Source organism: Schistocerca cancellata, chromosome 11, assembly GCF_023864275.1.
Source record: "Schistocerca cancellata isolate TAMUIC-IGC-003103 chromosome 11, iqSchCanc2.1, whole genome shotgun sequence".
Taxonomy (NCBI): Eukaryota; Metazoa; Arthropoda; class Insecta; order Orthoptera; family Acrididae; genus Schistocerca; species Schistocerca cancellata.
The window spans coordinates 151,371,392-151,386,141 of record NC_064636.1 but is presented as its reverse complement, the minus strand read 5'-3'; the positions used below and the strand labels follow the sequence as shown (position 1 = coordinate 151,386,141).

General features: G+C 37.8%; 1 protein-coding gene across 1 annotated transcript in view; it reads right to left on the bottom strand.

Annotated features, from left to right (window-relative positions):
- Window positions 1-14,750, bottom strand: part of LOC126108379 (polyhomeotic-proximal chromatin protein-like) — a 390,515-nt gene that overhangs the window by 86,002 nt on the left and 289,763 nt on the right. Inside the window, exons 6-7 of the mRNA XM_049913592.1 lie at window positions 12,145-12,279; window positions 3,958-4,045 (exon numbers count right to left, since the gene is read on the bottom strand). Coding sequence (XP_049769549.1) covers window positions 3,958-4,045; window positions 12,145-12,279 — 223 coding nt within the window. The remainder of the gene's footprint in view (window positions 1-3,957; window positions 4,046-12,144; window positions 12,280-14,750) is intronic.

The following is a 14,750-nucleotide window of genomic DNA, read 5'->3' as shown; positions in this document are numbered from 1 at the left end:
CTGGCATACAACTGGTGACTGTCACTAAGATTATAGCCACATGGTGTAGCACACTGTAAGCTGCCGAGGGCTGCGAGAGGAAGCAGCCACTGGAGGTGGTGTCAGGCTCAGAGGCTCACAGGCCGGAGTTGCCACGACACGACGTGGCAACAAAACACGTCACACCGACTATTAAGTGTTCGTCTCACAAGTCAATAATCAGCATTATGCAAACAGAAGTTCATATACAAAAATGCAATAGCTATTATTCTACACAGTTTTTTGTGAAAATGATTACAATACAGTAAATAAAAAGGAGAGAAGAGGATGATATTTTAGAGTCTACTCTAAGGAGAAAGAAGAGTCAATTTCAGATGTTTCTAAAGTAAGGGCTTTACACCCCTGATGAAATTTTTATTATGTAACAGTGGCTGCAACTGTTTATTCAGAATTAATCCATCACTAATAGAAAGTTGCTTGAAAAATTTCTAATTCTTTGATGATATTAAGTATGAAGCCTTTCTTTCCTGTATGCAGGATACTAACATTATGAATTTCTTTAGGCTTATGGCCTGTAATCAATAAATGGGAACTTTTTTTCGTAAGAGAAGTTCTTAATTGCTAGCTACAATTGCTCATCCTGTTTTTTCTATATAATAGGCTGGCAATGCGTCACGGCTGATTTTAAAGACACCTGAGTTTTGTAAGGGAGTACGCACAAGTTTCAAATCATGGATAGGATTACTTTTTAAACTATCACTAGTACAGGATACTACTCTACAGTCATACTTGTTTTTGGGGAGACACTGAAGCCTGTAAGATACAGGTGCTAAAAATAGCAGCGACAAAAAAATTTCTTCCCATTACGTTCTCAACTAGGAGTGGTGCCGAGGCTGCTGGTTCTGTTATTGGTTTTATTTTCCAAAACATTATCCACTACAGTTGGTTCGTATCCATTATTGACTGTAATAGTTTCAATCAAATCAATCTCAGCATCAAGATTTTCATCAGCTAAAGAAGTAGAAACAGCTCTATGGATGGAAGAATGCAAAAGGGCTTTTTTGTGAGGGTCTGTTGAACAGGACAGCACTATTTGACCAGTGAAGGTTCATTTGTGAAAAATATTGAAAGAAACTTTGTTATCAACTATTGTTAAGATTTATGTGTGAAAGTATTGCAAGAAACTTTGCTATCAATTATTGTTAATGTTAGATCCAAATAATTTAACTGAAAGAATTCGTTTTTGAATGCAGATGTGACAGTAATGTTTTTGTGATGTTCATTAAAGATTTTCAGGAGGCGATAAATGCTATTATTAGGCCGTCTCTAAATAATCACAATATATCTGGAATGTGAAAGAACACCAAGAGTGGCAGCTGAAAAACTAAAAAAAATTTTTTTTCTACGGTATTTATGAATCTGTCTGCAAGAATACCAGCTAATGGATTACCCATTGCAAGACCATCAGTTTTCTGACACAACTGTCCACTGAAATTGAAATACTCTTATTTGACTACTACTTGAATTAAATTCATAAAGTCAGTAATTTTATCATCAGAGACATCCTCTTTATAAAGACTTTTTCTTCTCCTACAATATCTAAAGTTGTTCCCACAGAAACATTCATGTGAAGGTTTTTTTATATCAAACAATAACTGCTTGGTATTCTGATCACAATGTGTTTTATTTTACTAACAAAATGTTGACATTTGGGAGTTGAATAAGGGAAGATATTTTTTTTTAAGTTGTCATGAAGAAACTTTCCTAGGTTGTGGTTAATGCTAGTCATACTAATCAAAATTAGCCAAATGTGATGTTCTATTTTGTGGACTTTAACATGAAAAGGTAATTTTGGAAGTTGAGGGTTAATGTTTACCAACCGTCTTTCATGAAAAGGTCTGAGTAGAAATTTTGCATCACTAATTGCAGATCCAATTTCTCTTTGAAAACTGGTATGGGGTCCTGATGTAGAGTGAAAATATTGTTTCTCTCACAAAACTGTAAAGTTTTATTTATGTAATCCTGTTTGCTACCAACTACTAAGGCATTGCCCATGTCAGATTTCATTATTAATGCTCCATTTCCTTTAAATTTCACATTACTGGTTTTAATTAATTTCTTGTCACAATTAACTGTACTCTGAAAGCCAGCTAAATTTTTGCTTACAATATTGCACACATCATGAGCTAATCTGGTCTGGTGAGAATATTCCATTTTTATGCTTTGATGACCACTTTTTAGATCTACAGTCAGATTTTTGATAACATTTTGGCCTGATAAATTAGGCATAACATTATACTTCAAACCTTTCATCAAAAAAGAAATGAGTTCAAGTTTTATAGCACAATTTTAAATAAAACTGACATAAATTTTACAAGTGATAAAGTTTCCTACATGTGAGTGCAATCTTCTCATAAACTTGTCCAGCATAATAACCATCTATTCTTGGATTTTCTCTACGTTAATTGTTTAGATTTTCTGAGGAAGACACCCACAGTCAGTGTTGAAACCAGGTTAAAATAAAATTATGTCACAACCAGCTAGCTGTATTATATATATCATATCCTTACACGGTTGCTGTCTCACAGCCACGTTCAAAATTGCAAGACACAGGCCGATGTTTGTCCTACTCCTGGAGTATTTAGAGAGCTGGTGTCAGTCTGAAAGAAGAAAAGCGTCTTTTTTTTTTTTTTTTTTTTAATCATTGGCGATAGAAGCAAGAAACCACAACAAGACTGACCGACAAAAACTACTGTCACCATCGACAGAGTGATTACAAGACAGTGTGTAGTGGACACATCTCTCAAGACTGCACAACAAATTACTAACAGACCAAACAAGCTTTATGAAGTAGAAGTGTACGATTCTACAGAGGAACAATGACTTTGCACTGGGGGGGTTGAAAGGCTGCCATCCTTTCAAGAAACCTATCAGACCAAGAAACAGGAAGGCAAAAATTAATTTTGCTGCAGGACACTGCAAGTGGACAGTGAAATATTGGTCCAATGTGCTGCACAGCATCAAAAGAACATTTAATTTGAAGTCTTCCAATGGGAGTCAGTACATCTGTCTATTGTGTAGGCAAATTATACGAACCACACCGTCAGTTTGCACAGAGGAAGTAGTAGGGAGGTGTGCGAATTCTTCCCCTCGTGCACACAGAGGGTAATGTGAAACGCCCTTACTGTAGGGACTTTTTGGGCCAACATACACCAGAATGCTTACGCCACGAAACTGCATTTTTCAAAATGACATTGATCCAAAGCACAACTCAGGAAGTGTACGAGAATGTCTCGGGAAGTAAAAGATAAAGGCTCTGACGTATCTCACTCAGAGTCCAGATTTAGATCTGATAAGAGTGAACGTGAAAGCTACTGGACAGACATGTCAGCCGGAGAGAATACCAAAACGTTTCAGGTTTCTACGAAGTTCTACAGCACAGTCCCGGCCCACGCTGACGGCTAGCGCCGTGCGGCAATGCTGCTCTGTTGCTGCCGGATTACTGGTTACTCTTCACGTTTTACTGTCCCCGTAATACACATCACTAGAATGAACATCGCACTAGGCCAATTCGGGACTACCCTATCAAATGGGCACGTAAAATTCCGCTTCAGAAATAATTTTATCTGTAATGGGAAACAGACCGACGCTTTCTGTCAACTCTGAGAGCACACGAAAGACCCGTCGAGCAATATTTGTCTGGGGTGACTTCATCTACCCATTCCAAAACTGAAATTGCAAATATCTGTGGAAACACCAGAGGAAAAACAGACGGCAACTCTTAGGACGTGCACACGTGCAGCAGGTCGAAGAACAGTGCCAGTAAAAAGTTGACAAAAGAATTACTGCCAGATACTTTCGAGCACCACTGCCAGTACGGCCAGGTCGAGCACCGACACCTCACGGTACGGGGGTGGAAAACGACTACGGGAGAGAGGCTGCGGGCGAGACGCGGGGCTCGGCCGCAGTCGTACTCACCTGCCTGCCCCTGCAGCACCGACTTCTGGGCGGTGATCATCTGCGGCGGCAGCTGGTTGGCCGGGAAGGGTTTTCCCGCGGCGATCACCTGCGGATTGTGGGCTCGAGTTTAGCTGCCTCGGCCAGTGTAGTGCACCAGCTGATCCACACATTTAGTGAAGCACTCTGTGCCTGCGTACCTCTAAACCGGAATCTCGTATTTTTCACAGTTTAGCATTTCGACACACATTTTGAAAGATAGTTTACTTCACTCGGTACCAATAACAGATTTAATGGAAAACATTCTGAAAAGGCACCATTTGCTACACATATAAAAGTCTTTTATTTCAATGGAGCACAAGCAGTTTCAACTTTCTCTTTCACTATAAACTAACGTACAATGCACCCTGTGTATTCACAGTGCCATATCTCTGAACAACTACCACTGTCAAATTACTTTAATCACTGTGACAAATTTGTCTCAAATAGGACAACACTAAGGCTAGTGATGTTTGATATCCTCTTCAATTTACTTGACCAATGGCAGTTGTTCATATACGTGGCAACACAGAACACATTTGGTCAGTAGAAATGTGAGGGTCCTTTACTCTGCAGCTGGTGATCGAGGAGGTCAAAACTGGTTGTCCTCCAGCGAGATAACGGAGATTTATTATGTGTACAATGCACAGTATTTCTTGATGATGTCTTCCATTAGTTTCATTAAGGCTGTTAGCAACTGCTGTCATGACAGTTTTACTAATAAGAGGTTTTTGCTTTATTCTGAAATTCCTTCCAGTAAATGTGAAGGTTAACAAAAGTAGAAATACGCAGGTACAGGATGCTTCACTGTTCTGATCAAAATAAGTTTGCAACTTTTACTATGTAAATTAAGTTGGCAGAGAAAAATCCAAACTGTTCAGAATTACACGACGGATAACTACTGAATATACAAGGTGTACATAAATTCTGGGAACACTTTCAATTATTTATTGCACAAGAACTAAACATTGTACAGATGTGATACATATTGCATTTTGAAGAGAAACCCTGAAAGTTTTTCTTTTTTTCATATATACCGCCACAGCTTAGTTCGGTAATTTGCCGATAGTCGGCGCTAGTGACAAACGTGGCCCCACATTCACTTCACTCACACTGGGACGTCCTCTTCTCTTTGCTGGGCACAAGCAAACTGTCATAAGGAATTAGTTGTGCCAGTGGCAAATGGCCTTCCTTGTTGGTAGCTTGTTACCGTACTTGGTTCTAAACATCTGTTGAACAGCTGTAGCACACTCGTTCTTGTTGAACTCCAACATACAGAAAGCTCGCTTCACACCTGAACTCACCACATTTGTGACTAGCACTGACTATCGGCAAATTACCAAACTACACTGTGGTGGTATACATGAAAAAAAGCTTTCAGGGTTTCTCTTCAAAATGACGTAAGTATGATATCTGTAGAATGTTTAGTTCGTGTGCAATAAATAATTGAAACTGTTCCCAGACTTTATGTACACCCTGTATTACAAAGCACAATATAAGTAGCAAATTTTGTAAAACAAATGTGATGCATAGCTCATACGAAAAAAAACTGCACATTGGTACAAAAATACGTCAAATTTATAAAAAGATAGTAATATTATATAAACGTTAACAGTTCTTTACACTGCAGTTGATAATAATCAAGGAGGTCAAACCTTGTTAAGGCTTATTACAATAAACTTTATGCAACAGGTTCACTGCACCCATCATTTATTGAAAGTTACTGCTGTCAGCCATGTGTGGAATATTATTAGTTGTAAAAATAAATTAGAAAATTGTAGTATGTAAAAAGCTTTGTATAAAACCTTTCCAAAGTAATAACTGCTGCGGAAAAATTGGAACTAACTGTGGCTGTGACTGTAGGCATCAGAAAGCCTGTCTTCGCACTGGTCTGGCTCTGTATCAAGTTCTTTGTCAGGGTAAATTGTGGTTGGCTGGACATGGACGTACAAAGCAAATATATCATAACATAAATGTCTCATTCATAAATACTAAAACTGCAGGACTATTGGGATAATTTTTAAGACAGGTATTTCCATTTTAAAAATTTTTAAGGTGTAAGGAGATGTATTCCTAATTATGCATGTAGCTCAATTAGTTTTTCACTATTGCACCAAAGGAAAAAGTACCCAGTAAACTAATACTGTACTTATTTTTCACCAAATTATTGCACACATCAATAGTAGGGAGGAACATTTCGAGATGTGAATAACACAATCCATGGCAGCAGTTCTCACTGCAGTTGCAAGTCCAGCTGCAATACAGTGCAGATAAGAGTGGAGAGGTGCTGCTAACTTCATCAAAATGCATACTATCACATTTTTAGATACTGACCATACAATATGTGTTTCCACACAATAGTTACATTAACAAATTTTAATTTGTTGTTTGCTCACAAAGTGACAAAACCTGCTCATGATTGCAGATTATAGTGACAGTGATTATGTAAATAAATTATACACAACTGCAACCAGTCACTTTTTTATTAATAATGCTTTATTACATTAACCGGTTTTCGAACTCTTTCAGGTTCATCTTCAGATGATTTCGGCAGAATCCGGGAAGTTACATCATTACTGGTAGTATCATAATGCTGGGTGCTGGTTCTATGGCAGAAAGATGGGTCACACTTCAATGTATCGCCATGACTATACCTTATCTTTCGATATCGATGTAAATTTAGTTTTTACTTTCTGTGACAGTATAGGCAGCTTTTTTCGTATCTGTCTGCCTCCATTTTGATGTCCAGAACACTTTCACACGAACTATATTAGTTCACACTTTAACAGTGACACTTTACCAGCATCCAGCATGCGCTTTACAACTGTTGCTTATAACAAAGATCTTGACAGAGAGATATTGCATAAGCCTACTTTGTACAGAGATGTAATCTGTTGTTCTTTACATATGTTAAAGTCGATATAAGGGCAAGTTTTTTCATTAGAATGTTGATAACATGAGAGCACTAGAGAAAATAATAATAAACTACTACAAGAATAAATTTCGGGTGATCTGTTATGTTATTTCCATTTGTATGTTACGAGCAGGTTTTATTTATTTTTATTTTATTTTTTTTATTTTTTTAAATTTTTTTAATTTATTTTTTTTATTTTTTTTTTACATGAATCCCTAGGAAACAATAATACAGAGTTATTGGTTCTGCAGTGAGGTGCAGTTGTCTGTATGACTAGGACCTGTATATTTAAATTAATAACAAATCTTCAGATGAAATGTTGGCTTATTTCTGTTGTTACGTTAATGTGATCTGGAGTATTATCAAGAGCAGATTTTGTTTATTTTAACTAAAGGTATGTGTATAAGAGTTAAAGTGTTTGTAATGGATTAAAGCTGTTTGAATGGCTGCACATTTAATATTTTAAAAATCATGAACAAAAGATTCTTTAACTGTTGACTTATTTTTATTCTAACATTAGAGTAACCTGGGATATTGGTAAAGGCAGCTTATGTTTGTTCCAGCTAGAATTAATATGTACAAAGTACTGATTTATGTTAGCAATGGAGGGCTTTAACATTTAGAGATATGGTACATGTCTTATTCTGTGGTAGTATATTACATTGACACCATTGTGGTTAGTATGTAAGGAGATGGGGGGGTGAGTCATTGGGAGGGGGGGTTTGGGGTGGTTACTAGTTCAAAACAAGTAACCACCCAATAAACCCTACACCGGCTCCCCAAACCCCCCCCCCTCCCAATGACTCACCCCCCTCTCCTTACATCCTAACCACAATGGTGTCAATGTAATATACTACCACAGAATAAGACATGTACCATATCTCTAAATGTTAAAGCCCTCCATTGCTAACATAAATCAGTACTTTATACATATTAATTCTAGCTGGAACAAACATAAGCTGCCTTTACCAATATCCCAGGTTACTCTAATGTTAGAATAAAAATAAGTCAACAGTTAAAGAATCTTTTGTTCATGATTTTTAAAATATTAAATGTGCAGCCATTCAAACAGCTTTAATCCATTACAAACACTTTAACTCTTATACATATACCTTTAGCTAAAATAAACAAAATCTGCTCTTGATAATACTCCAGATCACGTTAACGTAACAACAGAAATAAGCCAACATTTCATCTGAAGATTTGTTATTAATTTAAATATATAGGTCCTAGTCATACAGACAACTGTACCTCACTGCAGAATCAATAACTCTGTATTATTGTTTCCTAGGGATTCATGTAAAAAAAAAAAAAAAAAAAAAAAAAAAAAAATTTAAAAAAAAAAACTGCTTGTAACATACAAATAGAAATAACATAACAGATCACCTGAAATTTATTCTTGTAGTAGTTTATTATTATCTTCTCTAGTGCTCTCATGTTATCAACATTCTAATGAAAAAACTTGCCCTTATATCGACTTTAACATATGTAAAGAACAACAGATTACATCTCTGTACAAAGTAGGCTTATGCCATATCTCTCTGTCAAGATCTTTGTTATAAGCAACAGTTGTAAAGCGCATGCTGGATGCTGGTAAAGTGTCACTGTTAAAGTGTGAACTAATATAGTTCGTGTGAAAGTGTTCTGGACATCAAAATGGAGGCAGACAGATACGAAAAAAGCTGCATATACTGTCACAGAAAGTAAAAACTAAATTTACATCGATATCGAAAGATAAGGTATAGTCATGGCGATACATTGAAGTGTGACCCATCTTTCTGCCATAGAACCAGCACCCAGCATTATGCTACTACCAGTAATGATGTAACTTCCCGGATTCTGCCGAAATCATCTGAAGATGAACCTGAAAGGGTTCGAAAACTGATTAATGTAATAAAGCATTATTAATGAAAAAGTGACTGGTTGCAGTTGTGTATAATTTATTTACATTAATATACAGTCACGGTTCTAAAATATCTGTAATGGATAAGCATAATAGACAGTGATTATGTTTGTGACAGTCATGCCTGCACCTACTACAGTTCTGCAAGACTCATATTGGGATGTAACCACATGTTGCAATTTCCCCACACTGATGCAAGCATAACAATTTTTACTATATGGCGTAGCCCGACAATACTCGGTGGGGTACATTAGCTAACTGCTAAACGATAAAATAAAATCATCACCATCATCTTCCTGTCAACAATTAGGCTGTTGTCCAACCCAAATTCACAAAGAAAATGACTACCATCTTTATCAAAGCTTCCAATATCTCTTTTCCCATTCAGCTTGTAGTTCAGGATCTTCTGTGGAATTCTGTGACCTGGCTTTCTCATGAGGTGATGTCTCCAATCTTCATGTTATTTCTGAATCTTTCTCATTCATATTGAAAATACAGTATTTAATTCCGTTCTAATAACTTCATTTCTAATTATGTCTCTTCTTGTGTGGCCCTTTGTCTTTCTTAGACACCTCATCTCTACTGTTTGAATTTTATTTTCTTGTTTTTGTGGTAACCCAGATTTCACTTCGATTGGAAAACACAGGAACCATCATTACTTTATCAGATCCAAAATCAAAACTTATAGCAGAGACTAAATAAGAGATTTGGGTCACATATTCTAACACTGAACTATTGAAAACAATTTTTAATCTGCTTGTATGTTTTCCTCGGAATGCTTTTATTTTCATTTTATTATTAGAAATTTTAATAATTGTACTTCTTGCAAATTTTGTTCAGCTGGTATACTGATATTTGGAGCTCATCTTCATTCTTTTTAATAATAATTATGTCACCAACAAACAAAAGTACATTGAACTATTTGTTGTTTGTTACCTTAATTCCTTTGTTTACTTTAAATTTCCATTTGCAAAGAAGTCAGTGTAAATATTTAGGTAATAGTTACAACCTTGTCTAACATTTTGTTTAATAATTATTTCTTCTAATCATTCCTACCTGTGTTTATTACAATGCATGTATTTTTTTTTAAAGATATTTCACTTTCTCTCTTATGTAGTTAGGACATCCTCCTACAGACGTAATCTTCCATAGGCTATCACAGCTCACGCCGTCAAAGACCTTCTGAAGGTTGATAAAGACCACAAGTGTTTCTGTATTAAATTACCTATGTTTTTCTATAATGTTTTTAATTACAAGCATATTGTTTGAGGATGAATGACCTGATCTAAATCCATTTTGTTCTTCAGATATAATAGTTTCTGTGATATTGTTCATGTGATTGTTGATTATCTTTTATTACAGATAGTAGCCTGTGTTTAAAACAATGATGCCACAGTAGTTTTCAAAATCATTACATTCCCTTTGTTGAAAGAGAGATTACTTCTGCTGTGTACCAAGAGTCTGGACTCTTGCTGTTCGTCCAACATTCATTTATTAACTGGAAAAGTCTTTTATTTAATGGTAACCCTCCATATTTAATTAGGTCTACATTTAATCCATTGATCCCAGTAGCATTTCTCTTCTTCGTGCCTTTCAAAGCATCCTGCAGTTCCTCCATAGTAACTGGATCATTGTTTCATTGTACATACTTCGCCCAGTGTCATCTCCCGCCTTCTGTGTACACCCCAAGTCTGTGTAATGATTTATCCATGGTTCATTGGGTATAATGTTCAGTGAGCCAGTGTGCATTCAAAATAAAGCAACAGCCTTCTGAAATGAAACTATGAGCACCTTAATCAGGAGATTATAATGTATTTCATCCTAGGCCTAGTGAAAGACCTGTATTTCTGAAAGGTGTAACTTGTGTTTTTGGCACTGCCAAATGATTTAGAGTATATGATCAATATTTTTGGTTACTTATTTGAATATTTTATTTCCTTTTGTAATTGATACTATCAATAATAACTAATAAAAATATGCAAGCATGGAAATTCCTTATTTTCCATAATGTAAATTCAAAAATTTTCCATAAATTATGACCTCTAAGCATAATTTGAATTGATTACAAATGTAGTATAATGTTGAAACACTTTATCCATGTGAATGGGTGTTGAGGTCTAACATTATTCATATAAAATGAAATATGGAATCAATTAATAATACAAATGTGTGTGTATATATTTGTAAAGGCTTTACAAATGTCTGCTTGTGTCTGTGTACATGCAGATGGATACGAGTGTGTGTGTGCGCGCGCGCGAGTGTATACCTGTCCTTTTTTCCCCCTAAGGTAAATCTTTCCGCTCCCGGGATTGGAATGACTCCTTACCCTCTCCCTTAAAACCCAAATCCTTTCGTCTTTCCCTCTCCTCCCTCTTTCCTGATGAGGCAACCGTTGGTTGCAAAAGCTTGAATTTTGTGTGTATGTTTGTGTTTGTTTGTGTGTCTATCGACCTGCCAGCGCTTTTGTTTGGTAAGTCTCATCAATAAATATATGAAAATGTCTGCTTGTGTCTGTGTATGTGCGGATGGATATGTGTGTGTGTGCGCGAGTGTATACCTGTCCTTTTTTCCCCCTAAGGTAAGTCTTTCCGCTCCCGGGATTGGAATGACTCCTTACCCTATCCCTTAAAACCTACATCCTTTCATCTTTCTTTTTTTTTTTCTTTTTTTGCCATAGCAAACACGCGTTTTAAGGTGAGAGAACCAAACTCTGAAAATTAAATACAATAAATTGTGTAAAGATTATTGCAAAGTAATAAAGGTAACTGTGATAAATTTTACAGGCTGCAGCTAGCGATTAGTGTCGCGACCTCTACATTGTGGGGAGAAGAGTCCAGTTGCTGACTGGGCTGGAGATTTCCTTCCGTCAGGGACTGGGAGCTTATGTTGTCTTACTCATTTCACACCATAGGTGAAAAGTTTGCTGCAGGGGTGTCAAATAAAAAGAGCTGCACCTTGTGGCCATACAATGTCAGATGGGATCTCCTGATCAATGATACCTTACAATTATTTCGCATTTCAGGAATTTCATGACAATATAACCTTGTGGTTGAGGGGAGAGGAGAAAAAAACCAATACACAAGTGGAAGAGGCCACGAGGTCTCGTCACAATTTTGGAACTACTGTCACTTTGGACTGATGTTTTAGAAAATGTACAAGATTTTTGACTCGAGCATTGGAGAAGAAATTCTGCTTATGAAATTGACCCGTGGAATGACATATTTCCTGACCTAAGTTAAATATTTCAGTTTTAAATGTAATATACCTGCCTCCGTTGCTGGCAAGTGTCCGTGTGGTTTACTTTGCCGAGTCAGTTAATAACTCGCTCTCCCTGTCTCCACAGTGTACTCACGTGTATGGAGGAGGGGTTCATGCCGGGCGGCGCGGGGTGGAGCTGCAGGTTGCCCGGCACCAGCAGCTGGCCCTGCGTGTTGTACAGCTGCTGCAGGTACGTCGGGTTCTGCAGCGGCTGCTGGATCACCTGCACCTGCAACAACACACCACACCTCACTCTTACACTCACAGTGCAGTGCAATGCAATCTGCTCGTCTACGCTAGCACTACCTCGCCGGCTCAAGCGTTCTGTACGGTTCCACACTTTCCTTCGGTACATAATATACGAGCTTACCCAGTACGAGACTGTATCCGCGACTCAGTTCGGGACTTCCTCACAGACACGATTCGACATGTTGCTCTCGGTGGCACTAAATCTGGAGACACAGAAGTGACATCGGGAGCACCTCGAGGGAGTGTAATAGGCCCAATACTGTTAACGACACAAGTATTAGTGACCGAGTGGATAACGTCAGAAGTTCCGTAACGCCATTCACTGTCGGTGCCGACATCTACAGGAAGGTTCCGATGCCAGAAGACTGTAGAGAAATGTAGGAAAAATTACACACTACCGACAACTGGGGAGAGACCCGGTAGTCGACTTTTGGCATAAATAAATGTAACATATTGTGCATAAATTGGAGAGTAAACAACTGGAGAGACCTAAGTTACAATGGTCACATACAAAAAATTGTAGGAAAGACAGATGTCTGACCGAAGATCTGTCGAAGAATCTTGAGGAAATTTAATCTGTCACTGAAACAGGTAGCTTACAAAAGCCTTCTTTCATACTGCTCCTAAGTCTGGATCCCTTTCCAGGCAGGAGTAGTAGAAGAGAGAGAGAAAAAAATCTAATGAAGAACAGAATTGTTTAGTAAGTTTGAGAGTGTTACCAGGATGCTTTAGAAGCTCTGGTAGCAGAGAAGAGGTTTACTGTTGAAATTCTGAAATTGCACACTGTAACAAGTGGTTGGCAAGATACTACTTGCATCGCAGTAGATTCACAAAATTACCACGCTGAGAAAATCAGAGAAATTAGCTATTATTGGCAGTCATTCACTTTGTGACTGCAACACGGAAGGGGTCAGGCGTGTGGCGGGTGAGCTTGCAATCCGTAATAGTGGCAGTAGCACCCTCTGTCACTCACTCTTAAGTGGCACGCAGAGAGCACATGTAGGTGCAGGTCACACGTAACGAAAAATGTGTGGCAGGCCACGAGGGACTGGTGCTTGCGGTCGAGTGGCCGCCAAACGTCGGGGGCGAAAGCTGTGACTGCAGCCACAGTGTGAGGCGTGTACAACTGTGGCGCCCCTTCTCTATTTTGCTGCACACTACAGCAGCAGTAGCACTCCACACACCCAGTAAGCTACACTGATGAATATGACATCTGATGAATGTTAACAATACCGTTTATGTTGACTTTTAACAAAAAAATTGGAGCAACAAAAAGAGAAGACAAAATGCCACATTTGTCATTTTTTAGCTTTCCTAAGGACACTGGCATATATGAAGCATCACATCACAGGGTTGTTTAACAATGATACTCTAGTAACCTGTAGACATTTAGTGAAGATTAACATTTCTTGTTAAGAACTCAAAATCACTAGTAAGTGGCACATGACACGAGCATTTGCAGAATGACATTATAATATCTACACAGTAGTATGAATTTTTGTTCACTACACTTCGAGCCAAACCAGATAACGAATGTCGAAGATACAGGAAACTGGCATCAAATGTAGTACGTACTTTATTTAGCACACCAAATAGGCCTCACAATTGTAGCTGGAGACAAATCTGTCACACAGGTAGGAAAATAAAATCTCAAAAGCAATAATACTCTATACTGAAATAAAACAAGCCACACATGAAACTGTTGCTTCCCAAGCCACTCATGAAACTGTTGCTTTATCAGCACCCTCAAGAAAGTCAACATTCAAAAAACATATAATCATATTTTTTAAAACACATTCTTGTATTGCAAAGCTGAGTGGATAAGCAAGAATGAGCAAATCATTACAGTAAATCAAAATTGCTACGTATCAACATAAATGTCAGTTGAAATAAGAAGTCGTATATATGCTTCTTACCCATGACTATTTTCACTGCACTGAAAGGTAAATTCAATAGAAAAAACTATACGAACATGTCTGCTCCACTGTCGAATCCCTCAACAGCTACACTGCCCACCTCTCCCACAACTATCCCACATATGTTTTTCACAAACAAATCTATCAGGCAGTATCCTTTTCTGACCTTCTGACTAATACAATTCTCACTTCTAGGAACCCCAGAAGAACCCCTCTTATCACTCAGTACCAACATCGGATAGACTGCCTTCAACTTTCTCAAGTCGATGCCTGAAACGAGACTATCTGCCCGATATCCTCCCTATGCTGCACATTGTCACCTTACATCACCCTTCTGACTCCTGTAACACTGCAACACCCTTGTCTGACGTTTCAACGTTCCCAAACTATTATCCCTGCCCCACAGTGTAATGGCCAGATTAGGAACTTCAAAGTGAAGGTCAGACACACCAATATCAGTTATCAACACGTCAGTGCAGTGTGCCCAGGTACAGTAACAACATATAGACCTACAGTGTGGCAGGCAGTTGCACAA